The sequence below is a fragment of the Podarcis pityusensis genome (genome assembly GCF_964106645.2).
Source record: "Podarcis pityusensis genome assembly, chromosome: Z".
Classification (NCBI taxonomy): Eukaryota; Metazoa; Chordata; class Lepidosauria; order Squamata; family Lacertidae; genus Podarcis; species Podarcis pityusensis.
Window position 1 is genome coordinate 32,828,130 of NC_138044.1, and position 26,353 is coordinate 32,854,482.

Genomic DNA, 26,353 nt, shown 5'->3' on the forward strand with positions numbered 1-26,353 from the left:
TGGCAGAGGTTGGAAGCCTGCGGCCCACCAGAACATACTGGATTACAATTCCCATCATCCCTGACCATTGCCCGTGTTGGCTGGGGCTGATGGGAGCTAGAGTTCAACAACTTCTGGAGAGCCATAGGTTCTCCAGTTTCTGCTCTGTAATCTTTTGGGATGGAGGAGGAATTCAATCAGTCCGTTTTTTCGTTTTTTGTTTTGCAATGTATTGACCCAGTTCAACAGTCCTAAACTTCTCTGTGGATTGGAACACAAGTCCTCATTAGAGAATGCTCTTAACTGGATTTTGCAATGAAGTTTTAGTGCGCAAAAAGAGCACAGACAAGTGTTGTTGATGGTTAAAGCACATGTAAAATGTATCTTTTGTGGAAAATACATTGGAAAGCATTGAAAAATACATATTTTGGGGCAGTGCATATAATTTAAGTACAAGTTTTTCATGCTATCTTTAAAAAAGAATTGCACAAAATAGGACAGAACAGACCTATGATTGGGTGCCAGTGGAAAGGAAAGGGACAGACTTGGGCAGATCTGTCCATTACTAATGGTCATCTTTCTGAGGCAAGTTTAATATAAGGGCTTTGAGACTGAATTTAGGAAATCTCCAGTTCAAATTCTGTTCTTTCGTGAACGAGGTTCTGTCCCTTAGGAAAACTGCTGTTTGCTTTTCTACCCATCCTGGATCATAAAACTGACCTAACTTACAGGATTGTTGTATGAGTTATTGAAATAATGTATCTTAAGTGCTTTGAGCCTCTTAAAACACAAACCTGAATTAATATTAGTGTTCCTATCCTGTCCATTGCCACCTATGGCAACCAGCGATTTGAGCTTTCTGGATCATTCAGTGTAAAATTCAAACTGCCCACTTGGAAGTGAAGGGAGAGACATTAAAAAAAAGAGGCTAGAATATCTCCAAGGGACAGCAGGAAAGCTGACTCTTGTCTTTTGTTGTGTCAAATGGAGGCCAAATGTTGTCCAAAAACCAGAGCTGGTGTTGATAATCTGTGAATGGTGTGTTATGGCTAGAAAAGCTTGTGTTGTCATTGTTCAGATAAAATAGTGTTTGATCATTTGGAGTATGGTGTAGGAGGAGAAGAAACAAGGGAAACAATAAATTTAGCTATTTTGCTAAAGTAAGATAAGTTAAGGCAACATGCAGTTTGAAACTTTACTGCTGGAGTTTTTGTGTCCTGCTTTTTGGGGATTTTATTTTGCAAAAATCAACCCTCCTTTTACAAATGCATAAACTGTAAAACAATTTCTCTGGACACTTCTTTTTGTCCGTCTCCTTTAGATTTTCATCCTTTTTGGTATTTTATTCCTTCTTTCTTTTCCATCTGTCCCTAGGACAGAGTTTCAGGGCATCTTAGGCAAGAACACCCAGTCTTTTGCCTTGTCCCAATTTTGCCCTTTCCTCTGTGCTAGGACTAAACTAATCACTTCTATTGAAGAGACCTCCTTGCTGTTCCAGCCAGTAGCATTGTGAGGCCCCTTCACCTGTTTGGCACCCTTCAGAGTATGTCTGGACCCTTCAGCAGAAAATTCAGACCATGATATCCAGGATGAAATACATGTTCTGCAGAAAACAGATCTGGGCAGGAACAGATCTATGCAAAGTTAGGGATATCAGACATCATTTCTACTGAGGACAAAGCAAAAAGCAATGGGTTTGAATCCAGATTTTGGAAAATACATAAAATTTCCAAGCACCAGCATTTATATAACATTGGTGTCCTGTGCACTCTATTTTGTATAATTATGTGCTAGAATCCAACTTCTGCTGTTTCCCTAGCTTTGTAGTGAACTTCCATGACAGATGTAGACTAAAAATGATTTAAGGAGTTTGGAGAGCAGTTATGCAATGGAGTTAACTTCCTGTCTTTCCTGGATGTCATCTAAGAGATCTTGTCTCCTAGGATAGGAGGTCATTTATTGTTACCATCAATCATGTTTGTATCCTGCTCTTGCTAGGATGAGTTATGGGCAATATGCATGAGGGTTATCATAGTTTATTCTCACAACAGCCCTGTCAGGTAGCACAGGCTGAGGATGAGTGACTAAGCCAAGGTCCTGCAGTGAGCTTCATGACTTAACACGGACTCAGACATGGGTTTTCCAGGTCCAGGTTGACACTTGTACCAACTACATTTGACTGGGATTACACTGAGATTGTATTAGATGACCCACTGAGTTCTATCTGGGGTTGGAATTCCTTTTCACATGTTTATTTTGAAGACCAAGAAATGTGCTGCTGTGGCTCATCTCTTGCACAGGATCAGGGCATTTTCCCTTGAGGAACTGCTTCTGTTCTGAAAGGGTATTGCAGTCACCATCACCCCCATCCCTCCTGAAAAACACTGATGGAACCATATTGTTGTTGGGAAATTTTAAATTCTTTGCTCAGCTGGTTAAGGGATTGCTATTTAGAGTGCTGTCTGGAATGTGGTTGTGTGAGTGCAATGGCTGGCGCTCATGACTTCACTGATGAGGTACGTTGTGGAAATTGTTTAGTTCAGTTGTGTACTTTCAGACTTTTTTTTATTGTTTATGGCTACTTTTGCTATGTTTGTAATTATGTAATATTTTTCATGTTGTAAGCTGCCTTGAGTATGGTTTTAACTATGGAAAGCCTAGTGGTCCTTAATTCTAATGCCACAGCCTGTAAGAGGCCCCCTGAAATTGACCAGGTTGAAGAGGACAAAAATATAGAGAAGTCCTTTTGTTTGTTTGAGCAATTCTCCTCCCACCTGTGCAGATGGATGACCAAGGTGTTCCTCCAGACTATCTTGAGACTAGTTTCTCATGGTTTCAGCACAAGCTCCCTCTTGCATCTTTCCTGACCATTAGGAAGGGGTGTGTGAGCACAGTTGCACCTCTCTGCAGCAGGGTGGACCTCACCTCCCATCCATTAGGTTTTGACTAGCTATTGCTCTATTGCCATTGCACCAGGACTTTGGAACATAGGAAGCTGCCTTATACAGTAAAAGGAAGCATGGCAGCCCCCTGTTTATGCAACTCTCTCCTGAGTATCGTCGGATCGTCCACCACTTTGGTCACATTCAGGCAAAATTTAAAAACTCACTAATCTGTCCTGCCGTTTGGGGTAGGGTGGGGGACCAAAGGGTGTTGGGTCTATATGGTGCTGTTTATTGTACTGATAGGCAGTTGTGTCATATAGTTATTTTCATGTTATGTTGTTAGCCATCCTGTGCTGCTCTTTGGGATGAAGGGCAGGTTACAAGAACTATTGATGAATGAGCAGCAGGCCATTTCCTGACTGGTAGCAGCTCTCCAGGATTTGGGGCTGGGCTCTTTCCCAGCCCTACCTGGGGATGCCAGAGATTGGACCTGGGAGCTTTCACATACAAAGCACGGTGCTCCTCTGCTGATCCACAGCCCCTCCCTGACTTGCAGGACTAACCCCTGCAAAAGCTTAAATGGCATATGCAGTTGTGCTTTGAATTGGTTCTATGGGTAAGCTACCAAAATCCCTTCTATGCTTCCAGCAGTCCTCAGCATCCTGGACCAAGTGTAGCACTCCCAGGCGATGATCTTTCCTGTATTATCGAGTGTGTTACTTCTTGAATAACTTTGCAATGAAACAGGAAAACAGCAAGCATTTCTGCATGGGTTCCGAATTGGATTCATCTCTGGCAATTGGAACAGGCTTCTGAAAAAGGCAGCTGAGGCAGGGGAATGGAGAAAACAGGCGAAGTGGGAAGCAGCTTTCCCCTTTCTCATGAGAGCTATATTCAAAACTCCATTGCTAAGGTGTTTACTAAATTTGGAAGACCCTACAGATTGCAGCATCCTCTTCACGGTTAGCCTCAACTGTGCCGAAAGCAGGGCAACTTCTGAGTAAACATATGTAGGCTCGAGCTGCTTTCCTGGTGCCTCTGTTTTGTTGTAATGGTTCACTGTAGATGGGCAGAGAGGGAGCTTTGGGTCATGCTAATTTGCCAGACTACACAAGATGACATTATAGGACCCCAAGAGGTGTACATGGCTAGCTTCCTGCTGAGGGAGTGGCATACTGAGGATTGGGAAAGAAGGTGCTTGCTGCTTCTCAAGGCTCCTGACTCCAAGAAGGGGTGCTTGCCATCAGGGTGGCTTCTCAGTGGGCTTGGTCGAGGGCACTTCTGCAAATTCCTTTGTGGAATTCTCTCTGCACTTGGCACCTCTCCACGTGCTGCCTGCCCAGAAGGGAACTCCTCGTAGTTCCTTGGGAACTTGCACTTGTACTGCCTAGTTTGGAGTGTGTGTTTCTATGCCCCCCCCCTCTTTCTCTCTCTTTCCCCCCCCTCTACCCAATTTTCAATCCCTGGGTTTTGTTCCCCTGGTTGCGAGGGATTCCTGCTCTCCCCTTTTCTCTGTTCCCTGGGAATGGTTCTGCCTGGCTCACGTCCCACATCCTCCCTGGGAACAACAAAAAAAGAATGCACTCAACAATGTCCGTTTCTGTTGCTGCATCCTTCAAGGGGCCTTCGTGCCTCTGCTGTTGACCCCCATCCTTCCTTGCGCTTTCGGCAAACGCACGGCTGCCCGTGTAGCCTTGGCCTCTGCTTTTGGCATCTTTCGTCCGTGGAGATCCTGTCCCATCTGTGCTCTCTGCTTCTCCCCCAGTGCAGCCTCCCATTTTGTATGGTACTTTGCTTTCTTCTCGCCCTCTGAATTTGCACGTTAAGTCCCCCACACATCTGCAAGCTCTTTGATAACTATATAAAGCACTGATACGGTCGGTACATGAAACAACATGGGCAAAGGAGTTCACACTTGCTTCCCTCATCTCTCTCTCTCCTCCCCCCCCCTTTATTTCATATACTGCATTCAACCTCCATCTTTCCTCCAAAGATATCTTGGTGGCATAGATGATGCTCCTCCCTGCCCAATTTTTATCCTCACAACAACCCTGTTAGGTAGGTTAGGTTAATACATGACGATGGGCCCAAGGTTCATGGGTAATTGGGATTTGGACTTGGACTCCTTCGTCTCAAGCTCTAACCACTACACCACACAGCTTCCTAGTGACTTTGAATTTCCCCTTGGTGTTGTGTTTTGTTCTAACTTCTCCTCATCGTGAGAAGTTACAGTACTCCCCTCTTTGGGTTTCCCACAATCCCTGTATGGTCTTCCCACTGTGGCCCCAGTCTGGAAATTCAACAGCTCATGTCTTGCATAGCTGTACTGAGAATTGCTTTGCTAATTAATTGCCTGGCAATGCTTCAGTGCGGAGAGGAAATGACTCTTTATCTGAACAGAACTCCGCTCAAGGAATTTCAAGCTGACGTGTGTGCCTTTGCCTTGTGCACTTCTTCTCCTGCAGTGCTCCATGCTTCCTCCAGCCATAGGCATCCACAAAGGAGACAACCCTGCACCCCATGAACCATAACTCCCAGATTCCCCACATTTCATTTTAAACAAGCTAAGTTTCTAGCCTGAGATATGAGGCAAAAAAGTACAGTAACTAATTATTCTCATTTTGTGCGGCAGAGAAGTTAGCTTGCTTTCCCCTTTTTAGTGTTTTAACTCCACCTTCCCAACAACATTTCTGCAGATGCCGTTGCCTCCAGCCTAACTTTGTGCATCGAAGCACCTCACCTTAGCCAAGGGTCAGTGTGACTGCCCCCCCCCCCGCTCTTTATCTGTCTGAACTGCCCCTTGGAAGCTGAAAACAGCAACTGTCAAATCTGGCCCTAATGCTTTGTGTTTCGTTGTTGTTTTTTTCAATAGGCAGAGCCTGTGACAGGATTGAGACTGGCTTGCACTGAGCGGCTGTCATGATCTCTGCAGCGCCTCTCTACAGCGGGGTGCACAACTGGACTGGCGCTGAACGGATTCGCATGTGTGGCCTCAGCGAAGAGAGGTGAGGTGCGTGTGGCCTCCACAGGCCGGGAGGGAAGAGGCTGGGCAGCTGGTGTGTGTGAGGTGGTCGGGTTCCTTGTTAGAGGATGCTGGGAAAAGGGGTGTCCTCCAGTTTGCAGAAATGCAGTTCAGCTGACTTAATTTGTAGGGTGATTTAGGCAAAGAGACTCCGGAGTGGGGCTGGGGAACCTGTGGCCCTCCAGACTTTGCTGGGCTACAACTCCCCCCATTCCTGATTGTTGCCTGGGGGCTTATGGGAATTGCAGTCCAGCAACATCTGCAGGGACACAAGTTCCAACAAGCTCCCTGCACCAGACTTCAGCCTTCAACTGTTGCACCAGGTACCCACTACTTATCTACAGTGGGTCAAAACAGTAGCTCTACAACCATACAAATATATGGTAAGAAAAATAATAAATGGGTCAGCATATGTATGATTGAGCTAAAGGAAGTTCCTGGGTCTGAAAAAGCTGGAAGACTACTGCTTTAAAGTAGCTATCTTGGTACGCACCAGATGTGCTGACTGTGGCTCAGATCAGCACCAGCCAGCACATTTTACGATCTCTGTTAATTATTTTAACTCTCTCTTTTTTGCTGGATGTGTGTGGCTTTGTTGTTTAATAATAATGAAGGCTTTATCCTTTCCTCCAAGTAACTTGTGGTTCTTCTCTCCCCCCCGTTGCTTATTCTCACGACAACCCTGTGAGATAGGCTACTTTGAAAGAGAGTGATCAGCCCAAAGTCACGCAGGGAGCCTCATGGCTGAGCGGAGGTTTTAACCTGGGTCTCTCTTCCTTCCCAGTCTGCTCTAACCACTTCATCACATGGTATCGAGCTTTTTTGTCATTAAGTGGTACATTGAATAATAATAATAATATGTTGTTGTTATTATCATTATCATCATTAGTTTAAAGTATGAATTTGGCCAAGTAGTACTCAGTATTGCGAGATCTGTATTAGGATGGTAGTTTTCAAGCTAAAATCAGAAACTTTCAATGCATCAGGTTTGAATGGAGAAGCTTTGCTGGATCCTTTGAATTTGTGCAAGTTGTATGAAATTTCACCTGTAGCCGTATGCATCACCAGCAGAGGCAAAGGGGGACAAATCACTCCTACATGATCACAGTCACCTCTCTGAGTCTCTCATATGCAGTGGTGCTGTCAGGGTAGGGTTTGGAGACGCATGTTCAGAGCCCCACTCCTTAGCAAAAGGAGCAGGAGGGGTCCCAAATGCAACAGGACTGGCTTTCTACATTTTTGAAGTGATGTAATGCACATAATAACTAGCAAAAGTTCCCCGCTGCCCCCAGCAAGACAGTGTTTCACGATGTGTATATACCATAAATCTGAAGCTCATTTGAAGCATATGCTTTCTCCCAAAGGACCCCGGGAACTGTAGGTCGTTTTTAGTTGCCAAGAATTGCAGCTTTGTGAGGAGTAGACTACATCTCCCAGGATTCTTAGAAGAAAGTCACTTGCTTTAAATTTATAGCTTGTATGCAGCCTGGAATTACCTGACAGCACCACCACTAACCACATGTTTTTGAAGAGATAGTGCTGCTCTACCTCTCCCAAAAATGTTGGGGTGGAGGGAAAGAAAGATTACTTTCTAAAAACGTGGCCAGGCTTTCCACTCAGCACTCTTTAAGTAGAGAAGGGGATTGAGGTCAGGCCAAGTGGATAATGTGGGGTATTTCTCCATGGTTGAGATATGAGAGAATTTGTGGAAAGTCTGGGAAGCTTGAGGTGAGGGATCTCAGGGGGGAAGGTGGATGGAAGGGATCTCTTGGCCTCTTCTTTCCCCCCACACTTTGGCCACAATCTCACCTGCTACTTCACAAGTTTACTTCCATCATCGGTGATAAAGTTTGGGAAGCTGCAGCCCTGGACCCAAAACAGCATAGATTTGGGAGTGGGTGCCACACAAATCGAGGTGAACAGGTAGGAAAAGGTCTTGGAAGGGTCCCTTGTTATGGCTTTGTTAGTGTTCTTCAACCTTGGCTTCCCTGGAGTTGCAGGACTACGGCTCCCATCATCCCTGACTCTTGGCTAAACTGGTTTTGCATGATGGGAGTTTTAGTCCAGCAACAGCTGGAGACCAAGACTTAAGCATTCAGTGATTCTGAATTTCTCTTAAGTTATACAGGCCTACTGCTGAAGGTTGGGAAGCCAACCTTGCCTTGCTTGCACATCCTTTAGGACAAGCGTGAGCTGTGTATGACTCATGAACTGCATCTGGCTGACGAAGCCCCCTGCCTATGTGCATCTGCTCACAAGAGATACCTCCAAAAGTGGGCTGGGGAGATGCTTTGGGTCTTGCAGGTTTGGGAGATTGTTTCTCAGCTTCACAATTCTTTCTCTTCTTCCTGCAACAGGAGAGCCCCACTTTCTGATGAAGAATCCAACACCAGCAACTCCCAGCATCTGGGCTCCCCTGACTTCTGCACTGGCAGCAGCTTTTCCAAGGTAAGGGGCAGCTTAGTGGCTGTACCTAGGGGAGGAAGCTTTGGCTCTTGCTGAGATACAGAGGGCCTAAGTGGCTAATTACCTGGCCAGCTCAAATGGAATGGGCTGCCACAGGGTGGACTGATGGCCATGGACTTATATAAAGGGTGTTATGCACATTCATGGAGGAGAAGGAGAGATTTGTTGATGGCTGTTTACCCCATGACCAAGAGGTAGAGCAGCTGCTTTGCATGTGTATAGACCCAGGCTCCATCCACGTCAACTCCAGAGGATCAGGTTGCAGGTTCTAGGAAGGACTCTTGCCTGAGACCCTGGGAAGCTGCTGCCAGTCAAAGAAGACAGTGCTGGGTTAGATGGGCCAGTCATCTGAACCTGGTACAAAAGGATATTCCTGTTTCTTAAGCCAGGGTAGCTAAGTGGAACCTCCATGTGCTGAGGCAGTCTGTCCCCGAGCACCAGATATTGGGGACAAATAGGGACCTTTGATCTGATGAAGCAGGAAAGGGATTCTTATGTTGCTTTCTTCGAACAAATGTTGCATAGTGGCTATTAAAACAAACAAACCAGAACATGAACTGGACAGTTCTCAGTTCACCTCTTGCCTCTGCCATGAAATTAGGTGCTGGTAATAATAATAATAATAATAATAATAATAATAATAATAATAATACCCTGCCCATCTGGCTGGATTTCCCCAGCCACTCTGGGCAGCTTACAGGCTTACAGCATATATCAGAACATACTAAAACATCAAAATTAAAAACGTCCCTAAGCAGAGCTGCCTCCAGATGTCTTCTAAAAGTCAAATAGTTGTTTATTTCCTTGACATCTGATGGGAGGCCGTTCCACAGGGCGGGCCTGACTACAGAGAAGGCTCTTTGCCTGGTTCCCTGTAACTTCGCTTCTTGCAGTGAGGGAACCACCAGAAGAAGATTCGGAGGAGGACCTCAGTGTCTGGGCTGAATGATGGAGGAGGAGACGCTCCTTCAGGTATACTGGACCAAGGCCATTTAGGACTTTAAAGTCAACACCAGTACTTTGAATTGTGCTCAGAAACGCACTGGGAGCCAATGTAGGTCATTCAAGACCGGTGTTATATGGTCTCAGCGGCCCCTCCCAGTCACCAGTCTAGCTGCTGCATTCTGGATTAGTTGTAGTTTCTGAGTCACCTTCAAAGGTAGCCCCATGTAGAGCACATTGCAGTAGTCCAATCAGGAGATAACCAGGGCACACATTACTTTGGTGAGGCAGTCTGAAGGGAGGTGGGGTCTAACCCGGCGTACCAGGTGGAGGTGTGGGTCACCCTTGTTGATTCCAGGTAGCCTTAGGCGAGTCACTCTGCCTTGGCTCCCTAGCAAGACAATAAAACTGATTTCTAACCTGCTTTAGGATTCCTGATATAATTTGCATGTGAAACACCAACAACATGTTTATACAATAGTGTTATTGACGCAATTGCCTTCCCTCGTTGCTGCAGGTGGAGCTCACGGCAGTTTCGAGTAGCGGCGGCAGTGCCCAAGGGTTTGAGGCAGAGGGCATCGTGGAGGAGGAACTCGGACCTACACTTAAGGAGCAGCCCTGCGAGCCAGACTGTGCTGAGAAGGCCTTGAAGGGCGGCGATGCCAACCCAGGCAAAGTTAGGGAGGGCGGACTCACAAGGCCAGAGAGCAGCAGCAGCCCGGACTGTGCACAGCCGTCTGCTAAGGAGGCGGCAGAGGTCTCCCCTGCTTGCCCAAAGGCTCTGGAGAGTGAGCATCCAGCAAAGGAGAAGAGCACCCCAGCTGCTGGCACAACCCTGACAGCTGCCGCCACGGCTGCCGCCGCCACGGCCACCAACAGCTGCAGCACTTTGACCTCTCCCCCAGCCACCTTCACCTTGAAAAGCGTCTGTTTCTCCACTTCTCAGGCCCCCGCTATGCAAAAAATGGCCCTCTCCTTCCCACCTGGAGCAGTCCTCACCCCCAGCCAGCCCCTGGTTTACCTCCCACCTCTTCCGAGCCCACTCGGGGTCCCGTCTGCCCTTGCCCTGCCTGTCATACCCTCCTTCCCACAAGACCCCTGCCTGCCTAGCCTTCTCGCCCCCTCTGAGCTGCGCTCTTACCCATATGCCTTCTCCGTGGCCAGGCCTTTGGCCGCAGATCCCAAAGTGGCGCCTGTGGAGACAAGCCAGCTGAACTGCCCTGCCCCGTCAGGGGAGAGCAGCGCCCTTGCAGTCACTGGGCCCTCCTCTGCTGTCGAAGGCTCGGACCTCTCGCCTAGCACGCCAGCCTCGGCAGCAGCAGGTGCCAGCACTGTCCCGCTGTCAGTCGCCGCCAGCGTGCTCACCAGGGCCCCGGCAGTCCCGGAACAGCTTCCCTCAGGCGTCCTGGCCTCCATCTCCCCGCTGAAATCCCCCCCACAGCTGGAGCGTGAGATGGTCTCCCCGGAATGCAGCGAGATGCCCCTTGACCTTTCCGCCAAGTCAAACCGCCAGAAGCTGCCTCCTCCGAGCCAGCGCAAGACGCCCCCGATGCCTGTGTTGACCCCGGTGCACACCAGCGGCAAAGCACTGCTCACCACGGTCTTCTCCAAGCCTCAGCGGGTGGCTCAGGCCATTGGCGGCCCGGGCACCGCTTCACCCTTCGTCATCTTCCCGGAGTTCCTCCGCAATGGGGAGCAGGGCTCCTGGGTGAAGAACTCGACTGCCCTCATCAGCACCATCCCAGGCACCTACGTTGGGGTGGCCAACCCAGTCCCAGCTTCCGTGCTGCTGGGCAAGGATTCCGGCCCCGGCCTTGGCAGGGACTCCCGCCATCTGGCCAAGCAAGAGCTCATTTCCATTGTTGACCAGGGAGAGCCTCGCAGTGGTGGGCTGCCTCCCGGGAAGAAGAGTGGTGGAGAGGGGCCTCCTGACCCCGCACGGCAGCTCCTTCGTGGCCGGGGTGTCCCAGGGGCCCAGTTGCACCCTTCAAAGGAGATGGCCATTTGGAGCCCCAGCCAGGGAAGCGTTTACCCTCGGTGCTCAGTCAACGGGAAGCCTGCCAGCCCCCAGCTGCTGCCCGTGGGGTGGTCGCCTTATCATCAGGGCCCTCTGCTTTCCATCGGCATCTCGGCAGCCGGGCAGCTGTGCCCGAGTCAAGTTGCCCCCTGCAAACCAGCTGGCGCAGGCGAGCTGGCCACGTTCCCTGGTGTGCAGCCGATAGAGTCCTCTGCTGTGGTCCAGAAGCCCCCCGAAGCTCCCTCTCAGGGCAAGGGTTGTAAGGCAGCCTTGCCGAACACAGCCAGCCCTTTGTGCATCTCACCAGCTCTTCAGACCAGCCTCCCAGACGCAAGGGGCTCCGAGGGTCTCATCCCAAAATACGACTCCGACAGACTCGAGGCTGACTTGGCAGCAGAGGCCACCCCGCAGCCCAAAGCTCCCCCAGAGGGCTGCAGCCGCAAGCGCCCCGGGGACGCCAAGCCTAAAAACCAGGTCTTGACTGCCTACCTATCTCACGGCCTTTCCTTAGCTAGCCAGCCAAGCGTGCGGACGGCCTCTGAGACGCCTCTCCCAGGGAGCAAGCGCAAGGACCGGAAGTGCAGCAACGCATCTCGGGATCAGCCGGCGGCAGAAGTCACTCTCCGCAGTGTGCACCAGGTTGATCTCAGCCGCGTGAAGAAGGAACGGGTGGAGCCAGAGGTGCTGATCACCTCCACCACTTGTCTGCATGCTGGGGCTGCCTCGAGAAGCCCTCCGAAAGCCAAGCTCAAGGGGGTGGCCCACATCAAAGTGGAGGAGGGCTTCCCCTGCAAGTCCAAGCGGCAGCATGACGGGCCAGACCGCCTGACCCACAAGAAGCAGAAGTGCAGGGGCAGTGAGGAATCTCAGGCCCCCTGCAAATCGGACAGCCAGAACCTGCACACCCACAAGGTGAGTGACTTGCCCTGATGTGAAAACAGGGATCGCACCCAGCGTTTCCTGGAGCAGCATCTGAGGGGTGGAATGGGTGAGATTGGGCTGAAGGTTAGGGAGTCCTCAGGGAGGACCAATCTCTTGCTGAGGACAAGGTAAAAGATGAACCAGGATTGAAAGATGTTGGAAGTAACCTCCTGTAGTGCTGATGGAGGTCCTGAAGAGCTGCTTCCAATACTACAGGAAGGAGAGAATCTTGCCTGGACAGCAGACAGAACCAGGAATTTCATGTGATAACATTGTGCATCTTAAATTATTTTGTGACTCTCCCTCATGAGAAGTGCTTGTTTGATGCACAAGAGCACTATTAGGATCAGTGTCCATTGTTAACACGAATGTCCTGGTTGGTTATTTTTTATTCAGTTTCTTATTTTCGCTGTATCTTAGCTAACAGACAGAACGGATCCAGGAAAAATAATTACATGACAAAATGCTTCTGATGTTACATTTTAAAATGTAGTTTGTCCTCTAAAAAACTGTATCCAGGTTGAATCTCTGTGTAACACACTAGTTGGAGGTGAGGCTGATGTGTGAATCCCAGATGTGGTCTTGGAAGCATTTCTGGTTTTGTCTGGTGGCTCCAGCCTTATCAGAATGCCTTGGGCTTTTCCCTGGGTTTGACTTTACTTGTGTCAGAGGTTTCTTCGTGCAGCTAGATGGAGCATGTGACGTCAGAAGAGGCTCAGAGGCACTTGGCTGTGTCATATGGCTTAGGGCAAGTCTGTTTTAATTGCCCCAAGTGCATGCCCTGTTGCCAGCAGCTGCTTGAATGAGACACAGCCATTAAGAAGCCACAGCCTGGCTTCTGATTTCTTTCAGAGTTCAGTTCAAAGTGGCCCGTGCTTATCATTTTAAAGCTCTTGCATGGCTTGGAACCCAGATTATCTCTTACTGTCTTCCTCCCTACCACTGTGACTGAAGTTCACTTCTGTAGCCTTTCTGAGGGTGACCTGCCCTTCAAAGGCTAAGTGAATGGCAATAAGGGCAGTGAGAGACCTTTTCAGGTATTCCTATATACATACACACACACACACACACACACACACACTTCCCCCAGGTGGCACCTGATTTTATGTCATTTCATCACCAGCTAAGACCTTTTCCATTTTCCCAGGTTTTAATTTCATTTGTTTATTTTTTTACCTGCTAAGCAGATTGGGGTAGTGGTTTTTATTGCCGTGCCTTTTTTAAATCTGCTGGATCTTCCTAGCATTTCAGTTCCAGAGTTTTATTCTGCCTTGTGTTGTATTTCTGAAGTTTCATTTCAATTGCAAGCAGCCCTGGGGACATGGGAGCGCTGGAGGTGTGGGGTACAAACGTGGAAAAAAAATAACGTGGAACAAACCTGGCAAAGACCTCTCGCTTCCTCTCACCGCCAGTGTGTCTCTTCTGTGTCCACAGTGGCGGAAGCACCACAGCTCCCATGAGGTCAGCAAGCAGGAGAGCCGGTCGGGCTCCACGAAGGAGCATGGCAGCCCCCGCGCCAAGCGCAAGCGCCGGAAGGCGTCTCCAGGGCATCGTGGGCACAGCTGCGAAGAAGGTACAGGAGCTGGGTCTGGGCTCTGGCGATTGCCTTTCCTAAAAGTGTCCAACATCCATGGAAGACTCTCCTACGCTGGGTCTCTCTCTGCTGGGCACAGCCCATCTTTGCCTACCTCTTGAGAGAGGGATCGAAATGGGAGTGAGCCCCCCTTAAAGGGCAGAGCTGCTACCTGCAGTGTGAGGGGTTTCTGTCCATCCTCTCTGGGGTATATGAGGCCCGTTCTCTGAATTTGTGGCTTGCTTCCTTAAAATACAGTAGCGTACCTAGCATTTTCCTTTCTTGTGAGGAAGCAAAATACATGTAATCAAAGGTTTAACAAACATCAAGCCTATTAGACAACTTAGATGTAGGTTTTTATTTTATTTTATTGCAATTTCCTCTACCTCAGTTTTTGTTTGTGCAACCACGGCAGGACCACTTGCCTGTTGAGCTGGGCATGAGAGTACAAGCTGATGATAATGCAAATCAGAACACAACTGTCCTTTGGGTTCTGCACTTGTTCAAATTTTGCAATACAGCTCATAGCTAAAATAAATAAAGATTGGGGGGGTACCAAAATACGTTTTAAATGTGTATTTTAGGTGGGCAGGAAGGGCGGGATAGAAATGAAAATTTTAAAGCATATTTTCCAATTAATGTGGAAGTGGGACAGAGCAGACTGAACGACTGAACCCATGCACAGTTTGATCTGTTTTTCCTTAATCTCGAGTTGTGTGTCTGAAAACACCCTTTTGGGTTTGTGGGCTCACTTTCCCAGCTTCACACCTGCTTGTGGCTGAGATCTCCTCTGGGGTGGGGGCAGGATGGAGGATGCACAGCTTCCCTGGACCAATAGTTGTATTTTTCCAGATGGCAGTTTAGTTTTCAGAGCTCTCTTCTTTTTTCTTTTCTTTCCCCCCAACCAAACAATCCTCCTCAGCTTTTATTGAGAAGAAATCAAAGAACAGTTTCCAGGACTTCATTCCTGTGGTGCTGAGCAGCCGGACACGCAGCCAGACAGGTGAGTGGCTGATTCCTTCGACCTGGGGGAGGGGAACCTGGCTTTTTTTCAGGGGGCTGTGGTCCGTCTGAAACGTATGCTTGTGTGTTGTGTGAAATCTTCTTAGCTTAGCTGCCTCGGTCCCCCAGTCCCTAAACAACCATGCAGAAAGAGACAAGCAATATCTGTACTTTGGGTCAATTTAATTTTGAAACCAAGTGTGCAGGTTTTTGAGTTGCACAGGTCTCTTCCTCAGAGTGAATTTTGAAGAAAAATCAGCATCTGGATTTGCTAATTGTTTTGTTGTTGTTACTTGTGAAATGAATTATATATTAGGGGATTCTGAGAGGGAAAATTGGGCACAAAAGAGGGAGCCGTTGCTAAAGCTGAGATCCCGAGGTGTAGTGCTTAATTCTGATTGAAGAGCGAGGGGGTCCTTTCCTTTCCTTCTTCCTGTAGGAAGCATGGGAGGCTCTTCTGTTAACATGTTGGAGGAGTGTGGCCAGGAGATTCTACCGCCGGTGGAAGAGGAAGAAGAGAATGTCGAGGGAGAGGATGAGCTCGCCCCGAGGCATCGCAGGCTGAGAAAATCCCACCGCCTCTCCCCCCACTCCAGCTGCAAAGACGGAGAGCGGTCGCGGTCAGAGAAGAGCAGTTTCCACTCACGCAAGAGTCAGGGGATGCCATGGCAAGTGGACGCCACTCGGCAGCTGTGGAGCCGCAAGGAGGCGGAGGAGGAGAGCGGCCACATCAAGAGGAAGAAGAGGAGGAGGCAGAAAAGCTGGAAGTACCAGACTGGAGAGTACTTGATAGAGCGGGAGAAAGAGGAGCACACGAGCTGTTGCCATAAGCGGCGGAAAATGAAAGCAGGTAGCGAAGGGGAGCCACCAGGAACAGCATGGGGCATGGCTGCAGCACAGGGATCCTTAAGGCGGCAGCCCTTGGGGCAACTTCTGCGCTGTCAGGCTAGTGGTACTTGGCCCTGTGGCAGCTTCACATTTAACAGTTCACTTGGTCGCCATGGGCAACCAGGAATCCCATGCAGGCGAGTGAGTGGGCTCGCAAAGGAGGCATGTACCTTTCTGCCTCTCCTCTGCCAACCTGCTTGGCAGAATGCAATTCTTAAAGAAAGCGTAGCCCATGTTTCTTGCTGGCCGTGGGGCAGGCTGGTAAATAAAAAACACAGATTTGTGGGCTGAGCCAGTCCATGCCAATACCTGTGACTGGGAGGGTTGTAAGGGGCAGAGAGGGAAACATTGTACATCCTGTGTGCCCCCGCTGCACACAGTGGTTGCCAGCACTCTTAGATTGCCCACCATGTTTCTGTGCATGTGCAGTAGTAATAGCCCATGGAAACAGTGTGAACCTGGGACAGGCGGTCTCCCTTCCTTGGGTCTTCTGAGGTTTTGCCAAGCATTAACCATGCATTTTGAACCATGTGGTGCAGTCTGAAGTTTGTCATCCTGCACGAAGTGCTGAACAAACTGCACACAGCTCTGCCTGTGCCTGAAGCACCCCTGGTGGATACCCATCCAACTTCACTTCCCTAGAGGTTGTCCAAAATAGACCTCGCCAGCGTCTTAGCCTGCTTATTTGTTGTTGAACGGCTGTTAAGTCTGTGGAGTGCCCTTTGAACAACTTATGCTGCAGCCGTCTCCTCCCTAGAATTTAAAAGGCAGTGCTTTACCAGAGAGGAAATAACAAGCAATTGTCCCTCTCCTTTCTGGCATCTTTTTTTAAGAAACAAAAACAGAAACAAAACCCTTTTAGGCCATTGGAAAGAAGAGGGACAATTGCTCTTGCAGGCTTGCCAAATTAATCCTGCTGTCGGCTGCAGGAAGGCCTCCCTCTTCAGCCTGAGTGAGGACATGTCTTCCGTAGTGGCACGGAGCAAGGCACAACTGTCCAGTTTGTCAGCTGTGGTAGCCACCAGGGGGCGGCTGCTTCGGCTTGGGTTTTGCTAGCAGGGGTGGAAAAAGCTGTGGAGTGCTTTGCGAAGAGCTTAAAGGCCTGGAAGCCTTAAGGGAGGACAGGGCCGCATGTATTGTGGGAAAGCTCATTTAAGCAGGAGGAAACTACGTAGAACTTCAAGCACAGCTTCCCTTTGAGGCGATTGTGGACGTCTGCAGTGTATCTAACGGCGTGTGCTGCCAGTGGTGGGTCCGTCCACCAGTCTGCTTCTCTCTTCGTCCTCGTTTGTATGCTAATTCTTTGCTTCTGGTCAAAGGTATCAGTTTCCCAGAATCCTTTGCTTTTGCAGTTCTCTGGCCCTCTGGTCCATCTTCCTTTCAAGTTGTTAGCAAAGGATCATGTACATCGATGGCATAATAATAAATGCAATAAAGCTACGGAACTCACTGCCACTGTAATGTGGCAGTGGCTCAGAATAGAAGGGGGCTAGGGAAATAGGTGCAGAAGTTGTGACGTTAGTGCCGTTTCAGTTGGCTAAAATGGGAGCAGTTGCTTAGCAGCACTCCATAGACTGAGGATGCTGGACAGCTTCCTCTGGCGTACCCACGGCTGGCTGATGGTATGCAAGGGGAGCTAACCAAGAAGCTTGCTCTGAAGCCTCTGCTGTTCCTTTCTTTTTCTACTTCCCACTTCTGTTTGCGTGTTCGGGAGCTGATTCTGAGGCTAGGCTGCCTCCCGGAAGGGCTTCACAGGGATGTCTGCATTTGAGCCTCCTTGTTCTGTTTAATCCCCCTCTGGCTTGCCTTGCAGACTTCAGGTACCGAAAGCACAAGGATGCTGTGCCGAGCAAAGGCTCAGACCTGTGTTTGAGGAGCAGGCTTTCTCCAACCCTCCAAGGACGCCTGGACTTTCACAACGGATTCCTCTTGGATCACCCTGACTCGGCTCCCATCCAGGATGTGCTAGAGAAACCTTCTGGGAAACGCAAATGCAAAACCAAACACCTCTCAGGCGTCTGTGAAGAGGGGAAGGTACAGTATTGCTTAGGAGGTGCTGGAGTTGATTTCGGGATAGGGTTAGAGGGGTGCTGCACCCAGGGCTCTGTGGGAGTCTGAGCTACAAAACCAGGCTCAATTGCCAGTTAAAAGGTTTAGCTAGCAGTTGCTGGGAAATAACTTATCTCGGTTGCCTGGGGCCTTGGGAAGTTGCCACTTGGTATTGCATACCAAGGATGGGCAACCCATAACCCTCCTGGCTGGGGTGGGAGGGAGCTGAAGTGCCACAGGCAGCATATCCCTGTTGTCAACAGTATTAATTTAAGCATAACGAAGAGTCTCATCTTGGTGTACAGCTGCTCCCTCACTTCCTATGAATGGATCTGCCAGCATTTTTCATTTTATTTTAAAGGGCTCTCAATATGATCAGAGCAGAAGCCAGGTGTGTATGTGTTCAGAACCCAGATTGGCAATCTTATCTGCCCTCCAGTGCACAATGCAAAGGCAGAATGGATTACTGGGAGCCGAATCCAGCGTTTGGGAGTCTCAGTTTTCTTTTCTTTTTTTAAGATTTAACAAAATGTGAGTGATGCCTGTGAGATCCCAGGAAACTGGGCTAGTGTGGTGTTGGAGAGTGTGATTTACACTGCTGAGATTTCCGGACTTCCATATTGTATATCATTTTCTGCCCTTCTCCACAGCTAGCAGAAGCAGAATTGAGTGTTCATACAAAAGTAAACGTGTTATTGATGTAAACTGTGACCTTGTGGAATGCAAGCTTTTTTTGGTTTTTTTAGAGGTTCAGAATTCTTCTTCGCTTAGCCCTGTTCTGACGCTACTCTTCTTCCTCCCCAATCATTCTCTGTGTTCCATTTTTTTTTTTAAAAAAAGGCCAAGGCACGCCTGAGCCAGTCCAAGACACGCTCTCCAAAGAAAGCTCGGGAACCCTGTTTGTTGAACAAGTCCCGGCAGCACAAATCAGAAAGATCCCCCGAGCCCCCCGCAGCCCCGCCGGTGCCCCCTGAAGCTCGCCGACTGATTGTGAACAAGAATGCCGGGGAGACACTGCTGCAGAGAGCAGCCCGGCTTGGCTACAAGGTGGGTGCCAGTTCTTGCAGGGGGCGGGGCGGATAGATAAACAGCAGGAGACAAGTGCTGCCATTGTTTACTAATCTTGGTTGGGGGTTCTTTCTCCAGGATGTGGTGATGTACTGCCTGCAGAAGGAAAACAACGATGTCAACCACAGGGACAACGCAGGCTACACAGCCCTGCACGAGGCCTGCGCTCGCGGCTGGGTGGACATCCTGCAGCTCTTGCTGGAGCATGGTGCAAACGTGAACTGCAGTGCACAGGATGGCACCAGGCAAGTCCACTGCTGCTGAGGAACCACAGTTGCCAGGGGCTAAGAGGTCTGCTGACTCTGGGCCTCATTTGGCCCGTTTTAGCTTCTGGATCTGTAACATTGACGAGTTAAGCCAGTGAAAGCTGCTGTGGTGCAGTACTTTAGAGTGTCAGATTTAGGGCAGAGGAGAGCCAGGTTCCATTGCCAACTCTGCCACTCTCTGGGCAATCTTGGACCAGCCATACCCTTTTTCATGAGGGTAAAGAGATGGGGGAGACCACGTAAACTTCCTTGAGATCCTTGGGAGGAAAGGTGGGGTGGCAATTAAATAAATAAATGCAACCTACCTTGTTCATGTGCTCTAAGAGGGACATCTTGCACTGAATTTCAGCCAGTTCTGAAGGTTGAGAACTGTCTGCTGAAGTGGAGCTACTCTCTATTTAAAAATCCCTGCACATAGAAAAATAGCATGCTAGGGAGAAGGCTCAGCAAGAATCCCTCCGCGGTCTTGAAAGCAGTCCAGTCCAGGCTGCACCCCATGAGAAAGACACGATGGATGGGCTGTCTAATGCACTCACCTACCCTGAGGGGCAGCGGTTCTGCAATGTCCCGAGCCCAAAGTGGCGGTGCCTGGATCTTTTATCGAGTAATTCCGGGGACTAAATTGTTGTCCCGCGTACTTGAAAGGCATGTGCTTTGCCATTGAGCTGTGGCTCCGTCATGTCTGGTACTTCTTTAAATCCTTGCAGCTCAGGATAATTATTTATTAATAATATGGTCGTCACTCAGTTACCAAGGGCAGGCCAGCAGTGGACATTTCTCCATATTCATTTCTCCCTATTTAAAATATGTAGCAGAGCACAGGACCCTTCCACCCACCTCAGCATATTGTTTACGCTGGCTGGCTGAGGCTGGCTGGTTTTTTCAGACGAGTCTCTCCCAGCCCTACCAGAAGCTCCTTGGGTATTGAACCTGGAACCTCTTGTAGGCAAGCAGATGCTGAGCTTACCGCCTGCCATTAACAGAAAGTACACAACACTTCACAAAGGCAAACAGGAGGGGTAGGGTCCCTTGCAGGTTCCTTAAGGGTTCCCTGATGGCTGTCCTATGGGGAAGGCCAGGGAGGAATGGGTGATCCCTGCTCAGCTCCAGCCTTTTGACTCTGTGAAATCCGATTTAAAACTCTTTGTCTCTTGGCAGGCCTGTCCATGACGCTGCAGCAAATGACAACTTGGAGATCATGTGGCTCCTGCTGTCTTACGGTGCTGACCCAACCCTGGCTACATATTCGGGGCAGACTGCCCTGAAGCTGGCCAGCAGCGAAAACATGAAAAATTTCCTTAATGGTAGGTTTCCTTTTGTCAAAGGTAAGGCAGCAATTTTACACACACCCCGGCCATTGGATACTAGATATGACGTGTGTGTTGCTGCAGTCGAAAATGCACATGGGTTTTGCAGGAAAAGTGCCTGATTTGCACTAAAGGACATCTTTCTGCAGGATATATGCATGCTTCTTTGGGTTGATTCTGGTGCATAGTTTTCCCTCTGAGGAGGGCTTTGGACGGATTCATATTGGAGGGCTCTACCTTGAAAACATTAGACTAGAATCCTACAAGAATATTTCTAGAAGGTACCAGTGAGCAAAAGACGAAGAATTTTGCTCCATTAAAGGTGGATTTATGTGGATTTATCATAACATCACAATCTTTCATGGTAAATCCACAATGAATTATGCCTTTAATCCAGGGTTTCCCAAGCTTTGGTCTCCAGCTGTTTTTTGGACTACAATTCCCATCATCCCTGACCCACTGCTCCTACTAGCTTGGGGTGATGGGAGTTGTAGTCCAACAACAGCTGGAGGCACAAGTTTGGGAAACCCTGCTTTAATCAGTTTTTATGGCAAGGATTGTGGAACCTTCATCCTGCAGGCCAATTTTGGGTCCAGTTTGGCCCATGAGACCATTTCCCCTAAACTCTGCCCTCTTTGGTCAGTCACCTGACATCACTTTGATGGGTGGGTGAAATCAGTTGATGGGCTGTGCCTGCCTGTTCCCCACATGGAGCTGGTATGCTCAGCCAAAGCATCAGTATTTTAAGTGCCCTCCCATCACCTGATGAGAGACAGTTCAGTTCTGCTCCTTGCTGCTTCCTGGTGACTTTTTCCTTCCACAAGTTAACTTAAACAGGTGAGCAAGATTGCCTACTTAATGGTCACCTGATGGCTGATGGGTTGCCTCTGCCTACCTGTAAAAGTGCAGACACAAGGATAGGAAGAGATAAAATATCTGGCACACCAGGTCAAAAAGTCCCCCACCTTACTCTCTGGGAACCTTGCCTAAGCACCCGAAAACACATTGATGTCTCAGCTTCCTTTATTCCATTTTATCTTCTTGCAGATTACCTCTTGGATCTGCAGGGTCGAGCTGAAGGGGACCCCCATACAGCCTGGGATTTTTACAGCAGCACTATAGTAGGTGAGTAGACCCCACCTACCTCTTTTCCCTGCTCCCTGAAACAACATGTAGTGGAGCTGATCGGCTTCCCTCCATCCTTAGAGGCAGGATGTTTGGAGCAAGGGAATGAAGTGCAGGGCATTTTTTGTTTCCCAAGCACTCTGTCTTTTGGTCTGAAACCACTTGCTACTGCAGCGTACTGAGTGGAGGAGAAAGATCTTCAAAGATGTGTTTGAACCATTTTCTTCAAAAGGTGGGTGATTTTGCCCAGTTACTGCCCTTTGAAGAAACCAGTTTGGTTGCCCCTGTGGAAGAGCCTTCAAGCTCAAGACGTGTTGGTCTCACAAGCGCACCTTGGGATGTTTCCTCCGTTCTTTGTTCCTTTGCTGGTGCCTTCCCTTCTTCAGCCTAGGCAGGGATAGGGAACCTGTGGCCTTCCAGGTGCTGCTTGACTTCCGCTTCCGTCATCCCTAACCATTTGCTTGGTCTGATGGGAGTTGGGAGTCCAGCAACATCTGGAGGGCCACAGGTTCCCTGTCCTTGTCCTAGTGGCAGCTCTGGGCAAGCAGTAGGCAGCAAGAGATGGGTGACTTTTGGCATACCTTGTGCCAGAATTCCAGCCATTCTCTGGGAGAAAATAACCTGCTGCTCCTGTGCCCGAGGAAGTTGGCCTCTCCCGTCCTGAGAGTGGAGAGAGTGGGGAAATGAGTATGTATCTAGGACTGTTTGTCTTCTCTGTTTAAATGTGGGAAAGAGGAACCCAGCATTTTTGCATCCGTGCAGTCCAGAAGAGTTGATTTTTGTGCCTGCTGAAAGTAGCCTCCCCTCACCTGGTGCCTTCTAGATGCTGCATGATCCCAGCTCCCATCAACCCCAGCCAGCACTGCTGACAGTCATGAGTAATGGGAGTTGTAGTCTAAAAACAACTGGAGGGCACCACATTGGAGAAGGTAGCTCTAAAGGACGAGGATTGAGCACTGTGCATGTTCCCTTATTATGCACAATTTATCCCACTGTTTGGGGGGGGGGGTTATCTGTCATTTATTCTAGCTTTGCTGATCCTGGGAGGGGCTGATGAGCTGTGCACCCCAACCACTGGAAACCTTACATGCTGACCTCCGAAACATCAGGAGACCCAGCTTACTTGCACTGCCAGATGTTTCTCTGCCCCTAAAAAGGCTAGATGCATGGGGTTTTTCAAAACAGGAGCTGTCATTCTTGCAGGGCTACATTCCTCACCCAGCCTGAGCCTTCTGCACTCCTGCAGCATTGCAGCGTAACACAGCCCCATAGTGGTCTCTAAATTTCTATTGGCTTCTGCCAGCTGTTCCTCCAGGCATCTCCATGCTGGGCTTCTTTTGCAGCCCATGGTCGGGTTGCTATGGCGATGGCTGTCCAGCAAGTGAACTGGGCACAGGGAAGGCTAGGGAGCAAGGTTGTGCGTGCAGAGTTCTTTGAGCCCGTGGCGTTTCCCCTAGCTCACCTCCCTCTCCCTCTCCATTTCCCGCATCCCTTGTTTCAGAGGGGAAAGATAAAATCGGCTGTGACCTTCTGCTCAACCCTCCCGGGAGCTCTGATCAGGAGGAAGATGAGCAGGACTCGGACCACCTCATGTTTGAGTTCTCCGACAAGCCGCTGCTCCCCTGCTACAACCTGGAAGTGTCTGTCTCCCGGGGGTGAGTAGTGCCAGCATCTCCTTGTTGGGAGAGCTTGGGGAGCTTGTGAGAACGGGCCAAATTGTACCACCCCACTACTCCCTGGGAGAAAGAGGAGCCCTGAAGTCCGAAGGCCAGTGTCATTGGAAGGTGGTGAGCAGGAGGGACGGAAGGACGGGTCTGTTGCAGACAACAGCTTTTGAGAGCCTTGGAGAAAGGATGAGCGAGACGTGCATTTGCTTGCAAGTCAACTTTCCCTTTCCTTCTCTAGCTCACACAGGCACAGCAAGGTTTTGCCAGCTGCTCAAGGAGGGAAGGGGCATTCAGAGAGCCTGCTGTGACAAATGAGAGACTGGCAAACCATGACAAAATAAGAGGCTTTGTGGTGGTGGGGTACATGATGCCTATTCTGCATGTTAAGCGTGGAAGTGGTGGGTGCTCCGTGGTTCCAAAAGGATGGGGGTGGGGGCAGGTAGAGTCGTGGCCAAGATCCTGCATCTGCAAAAGCACCGTTCCAAACTGCTGGTGCTGCAGTCGTTACAAAGCTGTGACCCAGATAAAGGATGCAAAGGAAGCAGATCTCAGAATGTCTTGTGCTTTTGCATCATTGGTTCTGATTTTTATTAGGCAGAAGCTGGGGGAGGGGTGGGGGAGGGCCGCACAGCACAGAGACGAGCTACCCAGAAGTCCCACTACCTGACCCAAGTCCTGCCTCCTGCTGAGATGTCGGTAGGGCCAGGCCTGCAGTGTATTCAAGCATAATGGGCACCCATGAGGGTTAGAAGCATGGTCTTCAAAAACAAAGCACTACCATCCTTTTCACTTACTTGCACCAGGCAGTTGTGGCCCTGGATGATGTGAGGTGGGTGCTAACGGCTGGGGAGAGAGGTTGTGTGGCATTGCAGCACGAGCACTTTTAAAATAAAAACACTCGAACAGTGTTTCCCAAACTTGGGTCTCCAGCTGTTTTCAGACCACAACTCACATCATCTCTAGCTAGCAGGACCAGTGGTCAGGGATGATGGGAATCATAGCCCCAAAACAGCTGCATACCCACGTTTGGGGAAACACGGCACTAGAAGATAGGGCAGTTGCTCCGAGTACATTAGGGATGGGGAACATGTGGCCCTTCCAGATGTCATTGAGCTCCAACTCCTGTTGGCCCCAGCCAGTTTGGCCAGTGGGAAGAATAATGGCGGTTGCGATCCAGCAACATATGGGGAAAATGGGCTTCCGTCAAGATGGGATGGTGTCGCTTATGGGTAGGTTTCAACCCTTGCATTTCAGCTTTTAGAACATTGACTGTGGGGGTGGGAGGGTGAAATGGAGAACAGGGGAGGGATGGGCACAGAGAGCATGTCCCTACTGACCACCGCGCTTCTCCCCTTTGCCCAGGCCCTGCAACTGGTTCCTCTTCTCGGACGTGCTGAAGCGGCTGAAGCTCTCGTCCCGCATCTTTCAGGCCCGTTTCCCACACTTCGAGGTGACCACCCTGCCCAAGGTGGAGTTCCAGCGCCAGATGTCGTTGAGCCAGGTGTTGGCCCCGGAAGAAATCCAGGCGCACATGGCGCCCCCCTTGGCCCTGGGCGCTGCAGAGACGGTGGAGCTGGTGCGCCACGAGCCAGAGCTGGCTCGGCTGCTGGGCTCGGAGGTGATGTTGGAGGCCTGGAGCAGCTGACGGGGGGCTGGGCATTCCCCTCTGTTGGTGTCGGACTGCACTGCGAGGCAATAATCTGGACCAAGGAGAGAAGGTGGCCTTCTCGCGGGCAGGGCGTCTGTCTGCCTGGTCCTCCCTGACGAACTGCAACGGGTGCTCACCGCCTGCCCTCCTACCTTCCCACCCACCCCGGGGGTAGGAAGCTGCCGTCCCCTGTGCCCTGGACTCTGCACTCGTTCACCTGCTGCAGGGCCTCGGTGGTTCGGAAGCCTCTCCATGGAACTGCATCTCTTTCCCCACCCCCAAGCTCTACCAGAGTATTTATTTAAATTAGTATTTAATTTGTGGTGTTCTTTTTCTTTTTTGTTCTTGCTAAGTCTGTATCACTGTGATTCGGGGGCGGGGGGTGAGTGGAGAGACAGGGGACAACTTCCTGCAGCCACCATCGCCTCTGGGATTCCCCTGAGTGACTAAGCTTGGGGCTCCCTTTCTCCTCTCCTCCACAAAATAGCGAGAGGGAGGCTATTGTTTCTTCTCTCCTCTCTGTTTTAGAGACACCCAGCTACAGTAGGAGCCAACCTTCAGCCTCCACAATAAAATATTTGAGGGGCCGGGGCCCCCCAGAGTTGAGGAGCATAACCATTCAAATGGTGTGCGGTCATCAGGTCTTGTGAGCAGCTAAGCAAGGCGACACCTGGCCCCCCCCCCCGTACTTTATTCAAGTTAGCACCCCTGGTTGGGTGCATTTCCCTCCCTGCCCTTTTTATCATATTATTTTGTTTCTTATGTCCAGCTAGCCACTTTTCGAAACAGAATTATTATACAGCCAAAGGCACCTGGTGGTCTCAGCTATTTTATTTGCCCCCCACTCCCTCTTTACCATTTCATCCTTGTTCAGTCAGTTCGGCTGGGGTGAGGGCAGCAGAGAGAGAGAGGATCATTTGGAGGGTAGGGGGGCAGGGGGTGGGGTTGTGTGGTACAGTTTTATTGTACAGGTGCTAACAAGGACTGGGCAATCTCTTATTATTTTGGCTCTTCCCCTGCTCTGGGGAGGTTGTTTTGGGTGGTGACATTTTTGTTCTTTTGTGTTGTGTTTTCCCCCCCTTCCCACTTGGGGAGCTGCATTTCCTTGCACAGCCCCAAAATCAGTTTTGCAAGCAGGCCCCCTTCCTTGGAAAAAGCAAACAGCGTTCCCTTCTCTCCGCCCCCATCACTCTTTTCCACCAAGGCTTTGGGCCTTTGGGGCGTGTGCTGCAGCTGCTGCTTTTTCTTCTTCTTCTGATTTGTTTTAAGCAACGCTTTGGTGTCAAAAACACTTATGTACAGAAAAACCTGCATCAGGGCCTCAGTCTCCTGCCTCGTCTTTTGGGTCCGGCCTCTCTTACTTCTGAAGCCTGGTGGGCAGGGCGGGGGTGGGGAGGAAGCAGCCCCATCACAGAAGCACTTCTGCTCCGAGGGGAAAACGAGTGTTCTCTATATGCCATAATGGCTGCCTCTTCCACCCATTTTTGGCAGTGAGCTGTGCAGACCAAAGAAGTACACTTAACAACTT

The 26,353-nt window shown here is 49.8% G+C and overlaps 1 protein-coding gene across 12 annotated transcripts in view; it reads left to right on the plus strand.

Moving 5' to 3' along the window:
- BCORL1 (BCL6 corepressor like 1) overlaps nt 1-26,144 on the plus strand; it is a 43,379-nt gene extending 17,235 nt beyond the window's left edge. For 11 of the 12 annotated variants that reach the window (XM_080990241.1, XM_080990236.1, XM_080990240.1 and 8 more), the window contains 13 exons: nt 5,737-5,869; nt 8,244-8,334; nt 9,812-12,223; nt 13,667-13,805; nt 14,728-14,808; nt 15,247-15,657; nt 17,509-17,729; nt 18,585-18,791; nt 18,891-19,057; nt 20,237-20,382; nt 21,433-21,510; nt 23,012-23,165; nt 24,540-26,144. In XM_080990241.1, coding sequence (XP_080846367.1) covers nt 5,784-5,869; nt 8,244-8,334; nt 9,812-12,223; nt 13,667-13,805; nt 14,728-14,808; nt 15,247-15,657; nt 17,509-17,729; nt 18,585-18,791; nt 18,891-19,057; nt 20,237-20,382; nt 21,433-21,510; nt 23,012-23,165; nt 24,540-24,822 — 4,476 coding nt within the window. In that variant the 5' untranslated portion in view covers nt 5,737-5,783 and the 3' untranslated portion in view covers nt 24,823-26,144. The remainder of the gene's footprint in view (nt 1-5,736; nt 5,870-8,243; nt 8,335-9,811; nt 12,224-13,666; nt 13,806-14,727; nt 14,809-15,246; nt 15,658-17,508; nt 17,730-18,584; nt 18,792-18,890; nt 19,058-20,236; nt 20,383-21,432; nt 21,511-23,011; nt 23,166-24,539) is intronic. The other variant, XM_080990237.1, reaches the window with a different exon arrangement.
- Nucleotides 26,145-26,353: the final 209 nt, after the last annotated feature.